Source organism: Salmo salar, chromosome ssa29 (assembly GCF_905237065.1).
Source record: "Salmo salar chromosome ssa29, Ssal_v3.1, whole genome shotgun sequence".
NCBI classification, from domain to species: Eukaryota; Metazoa; Chordata; class Actinopteri; order Salmoniformes; family Salmonidae; genus Salmo; species Salmo salar.
The window spans coordinates 41,557,700-41,580,118 of record NC_059470.1 but is presented as its reverse complement, the minus strand read 5'-3'; the positions used below and the strand labels follow the sequence as shown (position 1 = coordinate 41,580,118).

The window sequence follows — 22,419 nt, the reverse complement described above, 5'->3', positions numbered from 1 at the left end:
CTCCATGAGGGTGTTATGAGGGCCCGACGTCCACAGGTGGGGGTTGTGCTTACAGCCCAACACCGTGCAGGACGTTTGGCATTTGCCAGAGAACACCAAGATTGGCAAATTCGCCACTGGCGCCCGGTGCTCTTCACAGATGAAAGCAGGTTCACACTGAGCACGTGACAGACGTGACAGAGTCTGGAGACGCCGTGGAGAACGTTCTGCTGCCTGCAACATCCTCCAGCATGACCGGTTTGGCGGTGGGTCAGTCATGGTGGGGTGGCATTTCTTTGGGGGGCCGCACAGCCCTCCATGTGCTCGCCAGAGGTAGCCTGACTGCCATTAGGTACCGAGATGAGATCCTCAGACCCCTTGTGAGACCATATGCTGGTGCGGTTGGCCCTGGGTTCCTCCTAATGCAAGACAATGCTAGACCTCATGTGGCTGGAGTGTGTCAGCAGTTCCTGCAAGAGGAAGGCATTGATGCTATGGACTGGCCTGCCGTTCCCCAGACCTGAATCCAATTGAGCACATCTGGGACATCATGTCTCGCTCCATCCACCAACGCCACGTTGCACCACAGACTGTCCAGGAGTTGGCGGATGCTTTAGTCCAGGTCTGGGAGGAGATCCCTCAGGAGACCATCCGCCACCTCATCAGGAGCATGCCCAGGCGTTGTAGGGAGGTCATACAGGCACGTGGAGGCCACACACACTACCGAGCCTCATTTTGACTTGTTTTAAGGACATTACATCAAAGTTGGATCAGCCTGTAGTGTGGTTTTCCACTTTAATTTTGAGTGTGACTCCAAATCCAGACCTCCATGGGTGTCACGGTTTTCGTCGGTAATGGAGGACCAAAACGCAGCAGGTATGTGTAAGCTCATCTTGACGTTTATTAACTTCCCAAAATGAACACCAAAATAACAAAACAAGTGAACGAACGATATACAGACAGTCTGTCAAGGCACACGGCTAAACACAGAACAATCTCCCACAAACACACAGACAAACACACCCAACTAATATAGGACTTCCAATCAAGGGCAACACCACACAGCTGCCTTCAATTGGAAGTCCACCCCAATTAACTCTACATAGAAACACACTTACTAGACTACACATAGAAATACATAAACATAGACCATAAACCAAAAACCCGGAAATACTAAATCAAACACCCTTTTACCAAAACACCACCCCGGACCACATAAAACAAATACCCTCTGCCACGTCCTGACCAAACTACAATAACAATTAACCCTTATACTGGCCAGGACGTGACAATGGGTTGATAAATTGGATTTCCATTGATTATTTTTGTGTGATTTTGTTGTCAGCACATTCAACTATGTAAAGAAAAAAGTATTTAATAAGATTATTTCATTCATTCAGATCTAGGATGTGTTGTTTTAGTGTTCCCTTTATTTTTTTGAGCAGTATATATATACTGCTGAATGTGTTGACCATATACTGCTGAATGTGTTGACCATATACTGCTGAATGTGTTGACCATATACTGCTGAATGTGTTGACCATATATATATATACACTGCTGAATGAATGTATCATGTGGTAATATAGACATGTCTGAATGATCAGCCTTCACGCCAAGATACTCACCAAGACTATTTTCTATTTGATGTTATTTATTTTTTATTTCTTTACCAACTATATAACTGTTTCATACATGTCATCTTGTTGTGTCTGATACGTCAAGAAGAACCAGGAAACCAATCGAGGTTGTACCTGTGTTTGGTGTTTCCACTCTCTACTACAAAAGCAGCCAATGGTTCATATGTAACATGCTGTAAGGCGTCTTTGTGTTTCCTATAAGGGAGGAAGGAAGTGAAGGACGGCAGCTGGCTCACTGCCAGCTCTGTATTTCAGGGCTCTTTATCAGAATAAGGAAGCGAAACATTTCCACTGAAATACAGTTTAATGTATTCATCTCTAGCACATTCTCAACTGGTAAGAAACGCCCCATGCTCAGACTAAATGCAACAGGAAACACTTCTAATATCAAAATCAAATCAAATTTTATTGGTCACATACATATGGTTAGCAGATGTTAATGTGAGTGTAGTGAAATGCTTGTGCTTCTAGTTCAGACCATGCAGTAATATCTAACAAGTAATCTAACAATTTCACAACAACTACCTTATACACACAAGTGTAAAGGAATGAATGAGAATATTTATATATAAATATATGGATGAGCGATGGCCGAATGGCATATGCAAGATGCAGTAGATGGTATAGGGTACAGTATATGCATATGAGATGAGTATTGTAGGGTATGTAAACATTATATAAAGTGGCATTGTTTAAAGTGGCTAGTGATACATTTATTACATCCAATTTTTCATTATTAAAGTGGCTGGAGTTGAGTCAGTATGTTGGCAGCAGCCTCTCTGTGTTAGTGATGGCTGTTTAACAGTCTGATGGCCTGGAGATAGAAGCTGTTTTTCAGTCTCTCGGTTCCAGCTTTGATGCACCTGTACTGACCTCGCCTTCTGGATGGTAGCGGGGTGAACAGGCAGTGGCTCGGGTGGTTGTTGTCCTTGATGATCTTTTAGGCCTTCCTGTGACATCGGGTGGTGTAGGTGTCCTGGATGGCAGGTAGTTTGCCCCCGGTGATGCGTTGTGCAGACCTCACTACCCTCTGGAGAGCCTTGCGGTTGGGGGCGGAGCAGCTGCCATACCAGGCAGTGATACAGCCCGACAGGATGCTCTCGATTGTGCATCTGTAAAAGTTTGTGAGGGTTTTAGGTGACAAGACAAATTTCTTCAGCCTCCTGAGGGCTGCTGCGCCTTCTTCACCACACTGTCTGTGTGGGTAGACCAAACTTTCCACCTTCTCCACTACTGTCCCATCGATGTGGATGGGGGGCTGCTCCCTCTGCTGTTTCCTGAAGTCCACGATCATCTCCTTTGTTTTGTTGACATTGAATGTGAGGTTATTTTCCTGACACCCCACTCCGAGGGCCCTCACCTCCTCCCTATAGGCCGTCTCGTTGCTGTTGGTAATCAAGCCTACCACTGTAGTGTCGTAGAGAGGATTATCCCACTGCTGCCACCAATGTAGCAATTGAGGTGATTATCCCACTGCTGCCCCCAATGTAGCGACTGAGGTGATTATCCCACTGCAGCCACCAATGTAGCGACTGAGGGGATTATCCCACTGCTGCCACCAAGCATGCGACTGAGATTATCCCACTGCTGCCACCAATGTAGCGACTGAGGGGATTATCCCACTGCTGCCACCAATGTAGCGACTGAGGGGATTATCCCACTGCTGCCACCAATGTAGCGACTGAGGGGATTATCCCACTGCTGCCACCAATGTAGCGACTGAGGGGAGGGGGAATAGCTGTAACAGGACCTGAAACAACTCTAAAATTGTGGTGCGAGCACATTACCTGTGCTGAAATGCCCAGACACTGACAGATGCCATTTATAAAAATGACCAGCCCACATGAATTATATTGTATAATTTGTATATAACTATATCATACACAATAATATTTCCATAATTCAGCGAAAAGTAGATTTTTCTAATCTGGGTAAATAAACCATGTCTCTTCCGTGTGTGACGCAAACAGGTCTTGATAAAGCGTTTCCTCATTCTCTGTCAATGGGAAAGTTCGTTCTGCATGGCCCGGTACCCCGGCTTTGAAATTTGTTCATTTTCGAACATTCCATTGGTGCTTAAGAGAAATCTCCGCTCAACCCGGGGCACCGGGCCAGCCAGTCCCTCCCCGGTCCGTCCCCCTGGTCAGGCCTCTACAGAAACCTCAGTCATTTCTAGTACATGCAATCAATAACTTTCACAACAACCGAAGCCCTCAGAAACGTAACGATTCTTCTAGTTTGGACACATCTATTTCTGACGGATTAAATGACGAATCAAATATCTGTAATTTGACTCGTATAAGGAGCGGTTTCAGTTTGTATACATTTTTACGCGTTCATAATAACCAGAAACGCCAAGTTCCCTGAATATGTCAACTAGTTTAGACCTGTGGAATATTCCACTGAGAGCGCTGAATATCAACGTGAGAAAAAGACTGGGACTGTTTTTAAATCCCAGAAACACTGTGGCATCAGACTGGATGTCTGTCGCAGAAAACATGGGCTTCTCTTATTTAGAGATCAAGAATTACGAGGATTGCCTGGACCCAACACGGAGGATTCTGGAGGACTGGCAAGCACGTTGTCCCGGAGCTAAAGTTGGAAAGTTACTTTCCATTCTGGATAACGTGGATAGAAAAGACGTTGTGGAAGATCTCCGAGATCTCATTGGTAGGTTAACTCTGCTTTTTACAGCTAAATAATATCACCTTTAAAAGATGAGTGAAACCTGTATGTGGATTCTGAAATGTGTTATTACAGCCATGTTATAATAACCTTTAGTTGAAGGGTCATTAATTATGATGACGTAATATTGAAATAATTGCTGAGTAACTTGACCCGTGTGTGTGTGTGTGTGTGTGTGTGTGTGTGTGTATTTCTGGGTATGTCTGGGTGTATCTGCACGCCTCTCTGTGTGTGTGTGTGTGTGTGTGTGTGTGTGTGTGTGTGTGTGTATTTCTGGGTATGTCTGGGTGTATGTGCACACCTGTGTGTGTGTGTGTGTGTGTGTGTGTGTGTGTGTGTGTGTGTGTGTATAGAGGAGGACTGTAGGAGGTACATAGAGAGACAGAATGAACCCCCACTCCAGGTCCCTGAGGTGGACAGCTGTGTCCCCAAAACCCAGGAAAGACAAGGCATCACCCTGGAGGACGACCCAGAAGGTAATAACCATGTGTTTTATTGCCCTGGAGGACGACCCAGAAGGTAATAACCATGTGTTTTATCGCCCTGGAGGACGACCCAGAAGGTAATAACCATGTGTTTTATTGCCCTGGAGGACGACCCAGAAGGTAATAACCATGTGTTTTATTGCCCTGGAGGACGACCCAGAAGGTAATAACCATGTGTTTTATTGCCCTGGAGGACGACCCAGAAGGTAATAACCATGTGTTTTATTGCCCTGGAGGACGACCCAGAAGGTAATAACCATGTGTTTTATTGTCTGTAGTACATTACTATCCAATAATAAACACTAGTGTTACAAACTATTGCTCTGTAGTTGAGATTACTTTATTTGGTCAAATGTACACAAGCTCCAAATCAAAATCGGACTTCCGCTTTATGCTGATCCCCCTCTGAATGACAGACATACTGGGCGCCCGTGGAGCGGTAGTTGTGGGGAGGTTAAGTGCCTTGCTCAATGGCACAATGGCAGGCAATGGCATTTAGGATTTGATACCCAGCAACCCTATGGTTGGTTGCTAGCTCACTGCCCGACAGATTTTTCCTGTCAGACCCGGGATTCGAACTGGCAATCCTCTGGTTGCTGGCCTATCTCTTTTACCGCTCGGCTACCTGCCGCTCCACACAACACCAGTATTACATTCACCGGTCAGTAGCATGGTGACTATATCAACTCTGCTGATCACAACATTACTAAGTAGATAGACTATAGTCATATGGAATATTCTTCCCTGAACATGCAAACAGCCTTCTGCAATGGAAGCAGCTTGTCTCTGGCCATTATGCACCAGTGTTAATATTTAGGACAGTTTATTACCTGATGAGTCCTCTCTCTCCTCTGTCTCCTGATGTTGAGTCCTCTCTCTCCTCTGTCTCCTGATGTTGAGTCCTCTCTCCTCTGTCTCCTGATGTTGAGTCCTCTCTCTCCTCTGTCTCCTGATGATGAGTCCTCTCTCTCCTCTGTCTCCTGATGTTGAGTCCTCTCTCTCCTCTGTCTCCTGATGTTGAGTCCTCTCTCCTCTGTCTCCTGTGTTGAGTCCTCTCTCTCCTCTGTCTCCTGATGTTGAGTCCTCTCTCTCCTCTGTCTCCTGATGTTGAGTCCTCTCTCTCCTCTGTCTCCTGATGTTGAGTCCTCTCTCTCCTCTGTCTCCTGATGTTGAGTCCTCTCTCTCCTCTGTCTCCTGTTGAGTCCTCTCTCTCCTCTGTCTCCTGATGTTGAGTCCTCTCTCTCCTCTGTCTCCTGATGTTGAGTCCTCTCTCTCTCTGTCTCCTGATGTTGAGTCCTCTCTCTCCTCTGTCTCCTGATGTTGAGTCCTCTCTCTCCTCTGTCTCCTGATGTTGAGTCCTCTCTCTCCTCTGTCTCCTGATGTTGAGTCCTCTCTCTCCTCTGTCTCCTGATGTTGAGTCCTCTCTCTCCTCTGTCTCCTGATGTTGAGTCCTCTCTCTCCTCTGTCTCCTGATGTTGAGTCCTCTCTCTCCTCTGTCTCCTGATGTTGAGTCCTCTCTCTCCTCTGTCTCCTGATGTTGAGTCCTCTCTCTCCTCTGTCTCCTGATGTTGAGTCCTCTCTCTCCTCTGTCTCCTGATGTTGAGTCCTCTCTCTCCTCTGTCTCCTGATGAGTCCTCTCTCTCCTCTGTCTCCTGATGTTGAGTCCTCTCTCTCCTCTGTCTCCTGATGATGAGTCCTCTCTCCTCTGTCTCCTGATGTTGAGTCCTCTCTCTCCTCTGTCTCCTGATGTTGAGTCCTCTCTCTCCTCTGTCTCCTGATGTTGAGTCCTCTCTCTCCTCTGTCTCCTGATGTTGAGTCCTCTCTCTCCTCTGTCTCCTGATGTTGAGTCCTCTCTCTCCTCTGTCTCCTGATGTTGAGTCCTCTGTCTCCTGATGTTGAGTCCTCTCTCTCCTCTGTCTCCTGATGTTGAGTCCTCTCTCTCCTCTGTCTCCTGATGTTGAGTCCTCTCTCTCCTCTGTCTCCTGATGTTGAGTCCTCTCTCCTCTGTCTCCTGATGATGAGTCCTCTCTCCTCTGTCTCCTGATGATGAGTCCTCTCTCCTCTGTCTCCTGATGTTGAGTCCTCTCTCTCCTCTGTCTCCTGATGTTGAGTCCTCTCTCTCCTCTGTCTCCTGATGTTGAGTCCTCTCTCTCCTCTGTCTCCTGATGTTGAGTCCTCTCTCCTCTGTCTCCTGATGTTGAGTCCTCTCTCTCCTCTGTCTCCTGATGTTGAGTCCTCTCTCTCCTCTCTCTCCTGATGATGAGTCCTCTCTCCTCTGTCTCCTGATGTTGAGTCAACTCTCTCCTCTGTCTCCTGATGTTGAGTCCTCTCTCTCCTCTGTCTCCTGATGTTGAGTCCTCTCTCCTCTGTCTCCTGATGTTGAGTCCTCTCTCTCCTCTGTCTCCTGATGTTGAGTCCTCTCTCTCCTCTGTCTCCTGATGTTGAGTCCTCTCTCTCCTCTGTCTCCTGTTGAGTCCTCTCTCTCCTCTGTCTCCTGATGTTGAGTCCTCTCTCTCCTCTGTCTCCTGATGAGTCCTCTCTCTCCTCTGTCTCCTGATGTTGAGTCCTCTCTCTCCTCTGTCTCCTGATGTTGAGTCCTCTGTCTCCTGATGTTGAGTCCTCTCTCTCCTCTGTCTCCTGATGTTGAGTCCTCTCTCTCCTCTGTCTCCTGATGTTGAGTCCTCTCTCTCCTCTGTCTCCTGATGTTGAGTCCTCTCTCTCCTCTGTCTCCTGATGTTGAGTCCTCTCTCTCCTCTGTCTCCTGATGTTGAGTCCTCTCTCTCCTCTGTCTCCTGATGTTGAGTCCTCTCTCTCCTCTGTCTCCTGATGTTGAGTCCTCTCTCTCCTCTGTCTCCTGATGTTGAGTCCTCTCTCTCCTCTGTCTCCTGATGTTGAGTCCTCTCTCTCCTCTGTCTCCTGATGTTGAGTCCTCTCTCTCCTCTGTCTCCTGATGTTGAGTCCTCTCTCTCCTCTGTCTCCTGATGTTGAGTCCTCTCTCTCCTCTGTCTCCTGATGTTGAGTCCTCTCTCTCCTCTGTCTCCTGATGTTGAGTCCTCTCTCTCCTCTGTCTCCTGATGAGTCCTCTCTCTCCTCTGTCTCCTGATGAGTCCTCTCTCTCCTCTGTCTCCTGTTGAGTCCTCTCTCTCCTCTGTCTCCTGATGTTGAGTCCTCTCTCTCCTCTGTCTCCTGATGTTGAGTCAACTCTCTCCTCTCTCTCCTCTCTCTCCCCTCACCAGGGGGTATACCGGAGCTGTTTGACGCCTTCATCTGCTACTGTCAGAGTGACTTTGACTTTGTCCATGAGATGATCCAGCAGTTAGAGCAGACGGACCACAAGTTGAAGCTGTGTGTGTTTGACCGGGACGTCCTGCCTGGATCGTGTGTCTGGACCATCACCAGCGAACTCATCGAGAAGAGGCAGGTCGAGGCCTCTCTTAGGCAACGCCACAGGCTGTTTAATGGTTCATCCTCGTGTTTTCAGCATTTTATTAGCTCAAGAGATGGGTTCTGCTATGCAAAAGCATGCTACAGCTGAGGGTGGTGGTTACGGCTGGATAATACTGCATGTTGTTGATCTGTATAGGTGGTTACGGCTGGATAATACTGCATGTTGTTGATCTGTATAGGTGGTTACGGCTGGATAATACTGCATGTTGTTGATCTGTATAGGTGGTTATGGCTGGATAATACTGCATGTTGTTGATCTGTATAGGTGGTTACGGCTGGATAATACTGCATGTTGTTGATCTGTATAGGTGGTTACGGCTGGATAATACTGCATGTTGTTGATCTGTATAGGTGGTTACGGCTGGATAATACTGCATGTTGTTGATCTGTATAGGTGGTTATGGCTGGATAATACTGCATGTTGTTGATCTGTATAGGTGGTTATGGCTGGATAATACTGCATGTTGTTGATCTGTATAGGTGGTTACGGCTGGATAATACTGCATGTTGTTGATCTGTATAGGTGGTTACGGCTGGATAATACTGCATGTTGTTGATCTGTATAGGTGGTTACGGCTGGATAATACTGCATGTTGTTGATCTGTATAGGTGGTTATGGCTGGATAATACTGCATGTTGTTGATCTGTATGGGTGGTTATGGCTGGATAATACTGCATGTTGTTGATCTGTATGGGTGGTTATGGCTGGATAATACTGCATGTTGTTGATCTGTATAGGTGGTTACGGCTGGATAATACTGCATGTTGTTGATCTGTATAGGTGGTTATGGCTGGATAATACTGCATGTTGTTGATCTGTATAGGTGGTTACGGCTGGATAATACTGCATGTTGTTGATCTGTATAGGTGGTTATGGCTGGATAATACTGCATGTTGTTGATCTGTATAGGTGGTTACGGCTGGATAATACTGCATGTTGTTGATCTGTATAGGTGGTTATGGCTGGATAATACTGCATGTTGTTGATCTGTATAGGTGGTTACGGCTGGATAATACTGCATGTTGTTGATCTGTATAGGTGGTTACGGCTGGATAATACTGCATGTTGTTGATCTGTATAGGTGGTTATGGCTGGATAATACTGCATGTTGTTGATCTGTATAGGTGGTTATGGCTGGATAATACTGCATGTTGTTGATCTGTATAGGTGGTTATGGCTGGATAATACTGCATGTTGTTGATCTGTATAGGTGGTTATGGCTGGATAATACTGCATGTTGTTGATCTGTATAGGTGGTTACGGCTGGATAATACTGCATGTTGTTGATCTGTATAGGTGGTTATGGCTGGATAATACTGCATGTTGTTGATCTGTATAGGTGGTTATGGCTGGATAATACTGCATGTTGTTGATCTGTATAGGTGGTTACGGCTGGATAATACTGCATGTTGTTGATCTGTATAGGTGGTTACGGCTGGATAATACTGCATGTTGTTGATCTGTATAGGTGGTTATGGCTGGATAATACTGCATGTTGTTGATCTGTATAGGTGGTTATGGCTGGATAATACTGCATGTTGTTGATCTGTATAGGTGGTTACGGCTGGATAATACTGCATGTTGTTGATCTGTATAGGTGGTTATGGCTGGATAATACTGCATGTTGTTGATCTGTATAGGTGGTTACGGCTGGATAATACTGCATGTTGTTGATCTGTATAGGTGGTTACGGCTGGATAATACTGCATGTTGTTGATCTGTATAGGTGGTTATGGCTGGATAATACTGCATGTTGTTGATCTGTATAGGTGGTTATGGCTGGATAATACTGCATGTTGTTGATCTGTATAGGTGGTTATGGCTGGATAATACTGCATGTTGTTGATCTGTATAGGTGGTTACGGCTGGATAATACTGCATGTTGTTGATCTGTATAGGTGGTTACGGCTGGATAATACTGCATGTTGTTGATCTGTATAGGTGGTTATGGCTGGATAATACTGCATGTTGTTGATCTGTATAGGTGGTTATGGCTGGATAATACTGCATGTTGTTGATCTGTATAGGTGGTTACGGCTGGATAATACTGCATGTTGTTGATCTGTATAGGTGGTTACGGCTGGATAATACTGCATGTTGTTGATCTGTATAGGTGGTTATGGCTGGATAATACTGCATGTTGTTGATCTGTATAGGTGGTTATGGCTGGATAATACTGCATGTTGTTGATCTGTATAGGTGGTTACGGCTGGATAATACTGCATGTTGTTGATCTGTATAGGTGGTTATGGCTGGATAATACTGCATGTTGTTGATCTGTATAGGTGGTTACGGCTGGATAATACTGCATGTTGTTGATCTGTATAGGTGGTTACGGCTGGATAATACTGCATGTTGTTGATCTGTATAGGTGGTTACGGCTGGATAATACTGCATGTTGTTGATCTGTATAGGTGGTTATGGCTGGATAATACTGCATGTTGTTGATCTGTATAGGTGGTTACGGCTGGATAATACTGCATGTTGTTGATCTGTATAGGTGGTTACGGCTGGATAATACTGCATGTTGTTGATCTGTATAGGTGGTTACGGCTGGATAATACTGCATGTTGTTGATCTGTATAGGTGGTTACGGCTGGATAATACTGCATGTTGTTGATCTGTATAGGTGGTTACGGCTGGATAATACTGCATGTTGTTGATCTGTATAGGTGGTTATGGCTGCATAATACTGCATGTTGTTGATCTGTATAGGTGGTTATGGCTGGATAATACTGCATGTTGTTGATCTGTATAGGTGGTTATGGCTGGATAATAATGTATTTTGTTTATCTGTAGGTGTAAAAGGATGGTGGTGGTGATATCTGATGAGTACCTGGACAGTGATGCCTGTGACTTCCAGACAAAGTTTGCCCTCAGTCTCTGTCCTGGTAAGTCTCTGTCCTGGTAAGTCTCTGTCCTGGTAAGTCTCTGTCCTGGTACGTCTCTGTCCTGGTATGTCTCTGTCCTGGTATGTCTCTGTCCTGGTAAGTCTCTGTCCTGGTAAGTCTCTGTCCTGGTAAGTCTCTGTCCTGGTAAGTCTCTGTCCTGGTACGTCTCTGTCCTGGTACGTCTCTGTCCTGGTAAGTCTCTGTCCTGGTAAGTCTCTGTCCTGGTAAGTCTCTGTCCTGGTACGTCTCTGTCCTGGTACGTCTCTGTCCTGGTAAGTCTCTGTCCTGGTAAGTCTCTGTCCTGGTAAGTCTCTGTCCTGGTATGTCTCTGTCCTGGTATGTCTCTGTCCTGGTATGTCTCTGTCCTGGTATGTCTCTGTCCTGGTAAGTCTCTGTCCTGGTAAGTCTCTGTCCTGGTAAGTCTTTCACTCAGTAACATGTTGTTGCTCTGTAGGTATTTTAAGATCTTGTGGTAGATCATGTCTGTGACCTCTTACCATTTCCTGTTGCTTTTCTCCATGTTAATGTCATGGTAGGTTGTTGTCATATTAATGTCATGGTAGGTTGTTGTCATATTAATGTCATGGTAGGTTGTTGTCATATTAATGTCATGGTAGGTTGTTGTCATATTAATGTCATGGTAGCTTGTTGTCATATTAATGTCATGGTAGGTTGTTGTAGTGTCATATTAATGTCATGGTAGGTTGTTGTCATATTAATGTCATGGTAGGTTGTTGTCATATTAATGCCATGGTAGGTTGTTGTCATATTAATGTCATGGTAGGTTGTTGTCATATTAACGTCATGGTAGGTTGTTGTAGTGTCATATTAATGTCATGGTAGGTTGTTGTCATATTAATGTCATGGTAGGTTGTTGTCATATTAATGTCATGGTAGGTTGTTGTCATATTAATGTCATGGTAGGTTGTTGTCATATTAATGCCATGGTAGGTTGTTGTCATATTAATGCCATGGTAGGTTGTTGTCATATTAATGCCATGGTAGGTTGTTGTTGTGTCATATTAATGTCATGGTAGGTTGTTGTCATATTAATGTGATGGTAGGTTGTTGTCATATTAATGTCATGGTAGGTTGTTGTAGTGTCATATTAATGTCATGGTAGGTTGTTGTGTCATATTAATGTCATGGTAGGTTGTTGTCATATTAATTTCATGGTAGGTTGTTGTCATATTAATGTCATGGTAGGTTGTTGTAGTGTCATATTAATTTCATGGTAGGTTGTTGTCATATTAATGTCATGGCAGGTTGTGTCATATTAATTTCATGGTAGGTTGTTGTAGTATCATATTAATGTCATGGTAGGTTGTTGTGTCATATTAATGTCATGGCAGGTTGTTGTGTCATATTAATTTCATGGTAGGTTGTTGTAGTGTCATATTAATGTCATGGTAGGTTGTTGTCATATTAATGCCATGGTAGGTTGTTGTCATATTAATGTCATGGTAGGATGTTGTCATATTAATGTCATGGTAGGTTGTTGTCATATTAATTTCATGGTAGGTTGTTGTAGTGTCATATTAATGTCATGGTAGGTTGTTGTCATATTAATGCCATGGTAGGATGTTGTCATATTAATGCCATGGTAGGTTGTTGTGTCATATTATAGTCATGGTAGGTTGTTGTCATATTAATGCCATGGTAGGTTGTTGTCATATTAATGCCATGGTAGGATGTTGTCATATTAATGCCATGGTAGGATGTTGTCATATTAATGTCATGGTAGGTTGTTGTGTCATATTAATGTCATGGTAGGTTGTTGTCATATTAATGTCATGGCAGGTTGTTGTCATATTAATGTCATGGCAGGTTGTTGTCATATTAATGTCATGGCAGGTTGTTGTCATATTAATGCCATGGTAGGTTGTTGTCATATTAATGTCATGGCAGGTTGTTGTCATATTAATGTCATGGTAGGTTGTTGTCATATTAATGTCATGGTAGGATGTTGTCATATTAATGCCATGGTAGGTTGTTGTCATATTAATGTCATGGTAGGTTGTTGTCATATTAATTTCATGGTAGGTTGTTGTCATATTAATTTCATGGTAGGTTGTTGTCATATTAATGTCATGGTAGGTTGTTTTAGTGTCATATTAATGTCATGGCAGGTTGTTGTCATATTAATGTCATGGTAGATTGTTTTCATATTAATGTCATGGTAGGTTGTTGTCATATTAATGTCATGGCAGGTTGTTGTCATATTAATGTCATGGTAGGTTGTTGTCATATTAATGTCATGGTAGGTTGTTGTAGTGTCATATTAATGTCATGGTAGGTTGTTGTAGTGTCATATTAATGTCATGGCAGGTTGTTGTCATATTAATGCCATGGTAGGTTGTTGTCATATTAATGTCATGGTAGGTTGTTGTAGTGTCATATTAATGCCATGGTAGGTTGTTGTCATATTAATGTCATGGCAGGTTGTTGTCATATTAATGTCATGGTAGGTTGTTGTAGTGTCATATTAATGTCATGGTAGGTTGTTGTCATATTAATGTCATGGCAGGTTGTTGTAGTGTCATATTAATGTCATGGCAGGTTGTTGTAGTGTCATATTAATGTCATGGTAGGTTGTTGTTGTGTCATATTAATGTCATGGTAGGTTGTTGTTGTGTCATATTAATGTCATGGTAGGTTGTTGTCATATTAATTTCATGGTAGGTTGTTGTCATATTAATGCCATGGTAGGATGTTGTCATATTAATGTCATGGTAGGTTGTTGTCATATTAATGTCATGGTAGGTTGTTGTCATATTATTGTCATGGTAGGTTGTTGTTGTGTCATATTAATGTCATGGTAGGTTGTTGTCATATTAATGTCATGGTAGGTTGTTGTCATATTAATGTCATGGCAGGTTGTTGTCATATTAATGTCATGGCAGGTTGTTGTCATATTAATGTCATGGTAGGTTGTTGTGTCATATTAATGTCATGGTAGGTTGTTGTGTCATATTAATGTCATGGTAGGTTGTTGTCATATTAATTTCATGGTAGGTTGTTGTAGTGTCATATTAATGTCATGGTAGGTTGTTGTCATATTAATTTCATGGTAGGTTGTTGTCATATTAATGCCATGGTAGGTTGTTGTCATATTAATGCCATGGTAGGATGTTGTCATATTAATGCCATGGTAGGTTGTTGTCATATTAATGCCATGGTAGGTTGTTGTCATATTAATGCCATGGTAGGTTGTTGTCATATTAATGCCATTGTAGGTTGTTGTCATATTAATGCCATGGTAGGATGTTGTCATATTAATGTCATGGTAGGTTGTTGTCATATTAATGCCATGGTAGGTTGTTGTCATATTAATGTCATGGTAGGTTGTTGTAGTGTCATATTAATGCCATGGTAGGTTGTTGTCATATTAATGTCATGGCAGGTTGTTGTCATATTAATGTCATGGTAGGTTGTTGTAGTGTCATATTAATGTCATGGTAGGTTGTTGTCATATTAATGTCATGGCAGGTTGTTGTAGTGTCATATTAATGTCATGGCAGGTTGTTGTAGTGTCATATTAATGTCATGGTAGGTTGTTGTTGTGTCATATTAATGTCATGGTAGGTTGTTGTTGTGTCATATTAATGTCATGGTAGGTTGTTGTCATATTAATTTCATGGTAGGTTGTTGTCATATTAATGCCATGGTAGGATGTTGTCATATTAATGTCATGGTAGGTTGTTGTCATATTAATGTCATGGTAGGTTGTTGTCATATTATTGTCATGGTAGGTTGTTGTTGTGTCATATTAATGTCATGGTAGGTTGTTGTCATATTAATGTCATGGTAGGTTGTTGTCATATTAATGTCATGGCAGGTTGTTGTCATATTAATGTCATGGCAGGTTGTTGTCATATTAATGTCATGGTAGGTTGTTGTGTCATATTAATGTCATGGTAGGTTGTTGTGTCATATTAATGTCATGGTAGGTTGTTGTCATATTAATTTCATGGTAGGTTGTTGTAGTGTCATATTAATGTCATGGTAGGTTGTTGTCATATTAATTTCATGGTAGGTTGTTGTCATATTAATGCCATGGTAGGTTGTTGTCATATTAATGCCATGGTAGGATGTTGTCATATTAATGCCATGGTAGGTTGTTGTCATATTAATGCCATGGTAGGTTGTTGTCATATTAATGCCATGGTAGGTTGTTGTCATATTAATGCCATTGTAGGTTGTTGTCATATTAATGCCATGGTAGGATGTTGTCATATTAATGTCATGGTAGGTTGTTGTCATATTAATGTCATGGTAGGTTGTTGTCATATTAATGTCATGGTAGGTTGTTGTCATATTAATGTCATGGTAGGTTGTTGTAGTGTCATATTAATGTCATGGTAGGTTGTTGTCATATTAATGCCATGGTAGGATGTTGTCATATTAATGTCATGGTAGGTTGTTGTCATATTAATGTCATGGTAGGTTGTTGTCATATTAATGTCATGGTAGGTTGTTGTCATATTAATGCCATGGTAGGTTGTTGTCATATTAATGCCATGGTAGGATGTTGTCATATTAATGCCATGGTAGGTTGTTGTCATATTAATGTCATGGTAGGTTGTTGTCATATTAATTTCATGGTAGGTTGTTGTCATATTAATTTCATGGTAGGTTGTTGTCATATTAATGTCATGGTAGGTTGTTTTAGTGTCATATTAATGTCATGGCAGGTTGTTGTCATATTAATGTCATGGTAGATTGTTTTCATATTAATGTCATGGTAGGTTGTTGTCATATTAATGTCATGGCAGGTTGTTGTCATATTAATGTCATGGTAGGTTGTTGTCATATTAATGTCATGGTAGGTTGTTGTAGTGTCATATTAATGTCATGGTAGGTTGTTGTAGTGTCATATTAATGTCATGGCAGGTTGTTGTCATATTAATGCCATGGTAGGTTGTTGTCATATTAATGTCATGGTAGGTTGTTGTAGTGTCATATTAATGCCATGGTAGGTTGTTGTCATATTAATGTCATGGCAGGTTGTTGTCATATTAATGTCATGGTAGGTTGTTGTAGTGTCATATTAATGTCATGGTAGGTTGTTGTCATATTAATGTCATGGCAGGTTGTTGTAGTGTCATATTAATGTCATGGCAGGTTGTTGTAGTGTCATATTAATGTCATGGTAGGTTGTTGTTGTGTCATATTAATGTCATGGTAGGTTGTTGTTGTGTCATATTAATGTCATGGTAGGTTGTTGTCATATTAATGCCATGGTAGGATGTTGTCATATTAATGTCATGGTAGGTTGTTGTCATATTAATGTCATGGTAGGTTGTTGTCATATTATTGTCATGGTAGGTTGTTGTTGTGTCATATTAATGTCATGGTAGGTTGTTGTCATATTAATGTCATGGTAGGTTGTTGTCATATTAATGTCATGGCAGGTTGTTGTCATATTAATGTCATGGCAGGTTGTTGTCATATTAATGTCATGGTAGGTTGTTGTGTCATATTAATGTCATGGTAGGTTGTTGTGTCATATTAATGTCATGGTAGGTTGTTGTCATATTAATTTCATGGTAGGTTGTTGTAGTGTCATATTAATGTCATGGTAGGTTGTTGTCATATTAATTTCATGGTAGGTTGTTGTCATATTAATGCCATGGTAGGTTGTTGTCATATTAATGCCATGGTAGGATGTTGTCATATTAATGCCATGGTAGGTTGTTGTCATATTAATGCCATGGTAGGTTGTTGTCATATTAATGCCATGGTAGGTTGTTGTCATATTAATGCCATTGTAGGTTGTTGTCATATTAATGCCATGGTAGGATGTTGTCATATTAATGTCATGGTAGGTTGTTGTCATATTAATGTCATGGTAGGTTGTTGTCATATTAATGTCATGGTAGGTTGTTGTCATATTAATGTCATGGTAGGTTGTTGTAGTGTCATATTAATGTCATGGTAGGTTGTTGTCATATTAATGCCATGGTAGGATGTTGTCATATTAATGTCATGGTAGGTTGTTGTCATATTAATGTCATGGTAGGTTGTTGTCATATTAATGTCATGGTAGGTTGTTGTCATATTAATGCCATGGTAGGTTGTTGTCATATTAATGCCATGGTAGGATGTTGTCATATTAATGCCATGGTAGGTTGTTGTCATATTAATGTCATGGTAGGTTGTTGTCATATTAATTTCATGGTAGGTTGTTGTCATATTAATTTCATGGTAGGTTGTTGTCATATTAATGTCATGGTAGGTTGTTTTAGTGTCATATTAATGTCATGGCAGGTTGTTGTCATATTAATGTCATGGTAGATTGTTTTCATATTAATGTCATGGTAGGTTGTTGTCATATTAATGTCATGGCAGGTTGTTGTCATATTAATGTCATGGTAGGTTGTTGTCATATTAATGTCATGGTAGGTTGTTGTAGTGTCATATTAATGTCATGGTAGGTTGTTGTAGTGTCATATTAATGTCATGGCAGGTTGTTGTCATATTAATGCCATGGTAGGTTGTTGTCATATTAATGTCATGGTAGGTTGTTGTAGTGTCATATTAATGCCATGGTAGGTTGTTGTCATATTAATGTCATGGCAGGTTGTTGTCATATTAATGTCATGGTAGGTTGTTGTAGTGTCATATTAATGTCATGGTAGGTTGTTGTCATATTAATGTCATGGCAGGTTGTTGTAGTGTCATATTAATGTCATGGCAGGTTGTTGTAGTGTCATATTAATGTCATGGTAGGTTGTTGTTGTGTCATATTAATGTCATGGTAGGTTGTTGTTGTGTCATATTAATGTCATGGTAGGTTGTTGTCATATTAATGCCATGGTAGGATGTTGTCATATTAATGTCATGGTAGGTTGTTGTCATATTAATGTCATGGTAGGTTGTTGTCATATTATTGTCATGGTAGGTTGTTGTTGTGTCATATTAATGTCATGGTAGGTTGTTGTCATATTAATGTCATGGTAGGTTGTTGTCATATTAATGTCATGGCAGGTTGTTGTCATATTAATGTCATGGCAGGTTGTTGTCATATTAATGTCATGGTAGGTTGTTGTGTCATATTAATGTCATGGTAGGTTGTTGTGTCATATTAATGTCATGGTAGGTTGTTGTCATATTAATTTCATGGTAGGTTGTTGTAGTGTCATATTAATGTCATGGTAGGTTGTTGTCATATTAATTTCATGGTAGGTTGTTGTCATATTAATGCCATGGTAGGTTGTTGTCATATTAATGCCATGGTAGGATGTTGTCATATTAATGCCATGGTAGGTTGTTGTCATATTAATGCCATGGTAGGTTGTTGTCATATTAATGCCATGGTAGGTTGTTGTCATATTAATGCCATTGTAGGTTGTTGTCATATTAATGCCATGGTAGGATGTTGTCATATTAATGTCATGGTAGGTTGTTGTCATATTAATGTCATGGTAGGTTGTTGTCATATTAATGTCATGGTAGGTTGTTGTCATATTAATGTCATGGTAGGTTGTTGTAGTGTCATATTAATGTCATGGTAGGTTGTTGTCATATTAATGCCATGGTAGGATGTTGTCATATTAATGTCATGGTAGGTTGTTGTCATATTAATGTCATGGTAGGTTGTTGTCATATTAATGTCATGGTAGGTTGTTGTCATATTAATGCCATGGTAGGTTGTTGTCATATTAATGCCATGGTAGGATGTTGTCATATTAATGCCATGGTAGGTTGTTGTCATATTAATGTCATGGTAGGTTGTTGTCATATTAATTTCATGGTAGGTTGTTGTCATATTAATTTCATGGTAGGTTGTTGTCATATTAATGTCATGGTAGGTTGTTTTAGTGTCATATTAATGTCATGGCAGGTTGTTGTCATATTAATGTCATGGTAGATTGTTTTCATATTAATGTCATGGTAGGTTGTTGTCATATTAATGTCATGGCAGGTTGTTGTCATATTAATGTCATGGTAGGTTGTTGTCATATTAATGTCATGGTAGGTTGTTGTAGTGTCATATTAATGTCATGGTAGGTTGTTGTAGTGTCATATTAATGTCATGGCAGGTTGTTGTCATATTAATGCCATGGTAGGTTGTTGTCATATTAATGTCATGGTAGGTTGTTGTAGTGTCATATTAATGCCATGGTAGGTTGTTGTCATATTAATGTCATGGCAGGTTGTTGTCATATTAATGTCATGGTAGGTTGTTGTAGTGTCATATTAATGTCATGGTAGGTTGTTGTCATATTAATGTCATGGCAGGTTGTTGTAGTGTCATATTAATGTCATGGCAGGTTGTTGTAGTGTCATATTAATGTCATGGTAGGTTGTTGTTGTGTCATATTAATGTCATGGTAGGTTGTTGTTGTGTCATATTAATGTCATGGTAGGTTGTTGTCATATTAATTTCATGGTAGGTTGTTGTCATATTAATGCCATGGTAGGATGTTGTCATATTAATGTCATGGTAGGTTGTTGTCATATTAATGTCATGGTAGGTTGTTGTCATATTATTGTCATGGTAGGTTGTTGTTGTGTCATATTAATGTCATGGTAGGTTGTTGTCATATTAATGTCATGGTAGGTTGTTGTCATATTAATGTCATGGCAGGTTGTTGTCATATTAATGTCATGGCAGGTTGTTGTCATATTAATGTCATGGTAGGTTGTTGTGTCATATTAATGTCATGGTAGGTTGTTGTGTCATATTAATGTCATGGTAGGTTGTTGTCATATTAATTTCATGGTAGGTTGTTGTAGTGTCATATTAATGTCATGGTAGGTTGTTGTCATATTAATTTCATGGTAGGTTGTTGTCATATTAATGCCATGGTAGGTTGTTGTCATATTAATGCCATGGTAGGATGTTGTCATATTAATGCCATGGTAGGTTGTTGTCATATTAATGCCATGGTAGGTTGTTGTCATATTAATGCCATGGTAGGTTGTTGTCATATTAATGCCATTGTAGGTTGTTGTCATATTAATGCCATGGTAGGATGTTGTCATATTAATGTCATGGTAGGTTGTTGTCATATTAATGTCATGGTAGGTTGTTGTCATATTAATGTCATGGTAGGTTGTTGTCATATTAATGTCATGGTAGGTTGTTGTAGTGTCATATTAATGTCATGGTAGGTTGTTGTCATATTAATGTGATGGTAGTTGTTGTCATATTAATATCATGGTAGGATGTTGTCATATTAATGTCATGGTAGGTTGTTGTCATATTAATGTCATGGTAGGTTGTTGTAGTGTCATATTAATGTCATGGTAGGTTGTTGTCATATTAATGTGATGGTAGTTGTTGTCATATTAATATCATGGTAGGATGTTGTCATATTAATGTCATGGTAGGTTGTTGTCATATTAATTTAATGGTAGGTTGTTGTAGTGTCATATTAATGCCATGGTAGGTTGTTGTCATATTAATGCCATGGTAGGATGTTGTCATATTAATGCCATGGTAGGATGTTGTCATATTAATGTCATGGTAGGTTGTTGTGTCATATTAATGCCATGGTAGGTTGTTGTCATATTAATGTCATGGTAGGTTGTTGTAGTGTCATATTAACGCCATGGTAGGTTGTTGTCATATTAATTTCATGGTAGGATGTTGTCATATTAATGCCATGGTAGGATGCTGTCATATTAATGTCATGGTAGGTTGTTGTGTCATATTAATGCCATGGTAGGTTGTTGTCATATTAATTTCATGGTAGGATGTTGTCATATTAATGCCATGGTAGGTTGTTGTCATATTAATGCCATGGTAGGTTGTTGTCATATTAATGCCATGGTAGGTTGTTGTAGTGTCATATTAATGCCATGGTAGGTTGTTGTCATATTAATGCCATGGTAGGTTGTTGTCATATTAATGCCATGGTAGGATGTTGTCATATTAATGTCATGGTAGGTTGTTGTCATATTAATGTCATGGTAGGTTGTTGTCATATTAATGTCATGGTAGGTTGTTGTGTCATATTCATGTCATGGTAGGTTGTTGTCATATTATCTGCAGCTTGATTTAGCATCTCTCTCCTCTCTGAATCCTCTCCCAGGTGCCCGGAGCAAGCGACTGATCCCTGTGAAATATAGGTCTATGAAGAAACCTTTCCCCAGTATCCTGAGGTTCCTGACGGTGTGTGACTACACACGACCCTGTACACAGTCCTGGTTCTGGGTCCGCCTCGCCAGGGCCCTCTCCCTGCCCTGATTGGTTCATACAGACTTACAGCAACCAATCATCACAGAGGGCCTGCCCCTCTACAGCATGAACAGGAAGAGCACATGTCAGATCGGTGGTACTGATCACCACAGTTTAGTTGACATATTTTTATATTGATTCCTATTTTATATTCATTCATTTCTTAGTTAGAACAGTTTGTGTATTGTATATACTACTTTGAACACATATAGATGAGACTTGTAGCAGTTTTTTGAAACCACAGGTGGGGTTCCTGGGGTACTTCCCTCCTGTTGTTCTCATCACTGATATATTGATTCGGGTTTAATATGAGATTTCATTCCATCGAAAACGTTTTATATGTTTTTATTAATATGAGATTTCATTCTGAGCCCCATCGCTCATTTGGACCAAATATCAACCTGAATGAATAAATGCTGGTGTTTTTTTTATATATTGCAATTTTTCACCTGTTAAGAATATTGTATAGATCAGATGTCTGCTTGGTTGATAACACATTTTACAATTATTTAGCTATTTGTTTATCTGACGGGTCAGCTCTTTAGTTTCCATATCCTCCTTCCTCCTGTCTTGTCGGCCATGTTGTCTCCTCAGATGAGAGATTGATCACCCTGTGACTTCCTCCTGTCTTGTCGGCCATGTTGTCTCCTCAGATGAGAGATTGATCACCCTGTGACTTCCTCCTGTCTTGTCGGCCATGTTGTCTCCTCAGATGAGAGATTGATCACCCTGTGACTTCCTCCTGTCTTGTTGGCCTGTTTCAGTACAGAGCAGAGAGTCTGACTGACACCTGGTACATTCACCATACTTTATAAAGCTGTATAAATCTACCGATACTGTAAAAAAAATGTTAAGAAATGGGAGAAGGACAGCAAGTGATAAGGGACTTTGTCAGTGATGTAACTGGACATTTCCAAAAGCATCATGTGACTGTTTCTATGGTAACTACTGGATGTACATTTTGTGTTTCTCCATTTCATCTGCTCTGTTTTTCAATTAAAAAAACCATCTTTATTAAGCTTCCTGTCTACCAACGTACTTCCTATATGGCATGACAATTACTTTCAGGATTGTAGCTAATGAGTCACACAGGGTGGCCTGG

General features: G+C 40.8%; 1 protein-coding gene across 2 annotated transcripts; it reads left to right on the top strand.

The window, feature by feature from the left end:
• Positions 1 to 3,786: 3,786 nt before the first annotated feature.
• Positions 3,787 to 22,335, top strand: myd88 (MYD88 innate immune signal transduction adaptor). 2 transcript variants are annotated; one of them, NM_001136545.1, is given in 5 exon segments: positions 3,787 to 4,289; positions 4,658 to 4,780; positions 8,026 to 8,206; positions 11,037 to 11,128; positions 21,172 to 21,696. In NM_001136545.1, coding segments are annotated over 5 exon segments (852 nt in total). In that variant the 5' UTR covers positions 3,787 to 3,988; the 3' UTR covers positions 21,327 to 21,696.
• Positions 22,336 to 22,419: the final 84 nt, after the last annotated feature.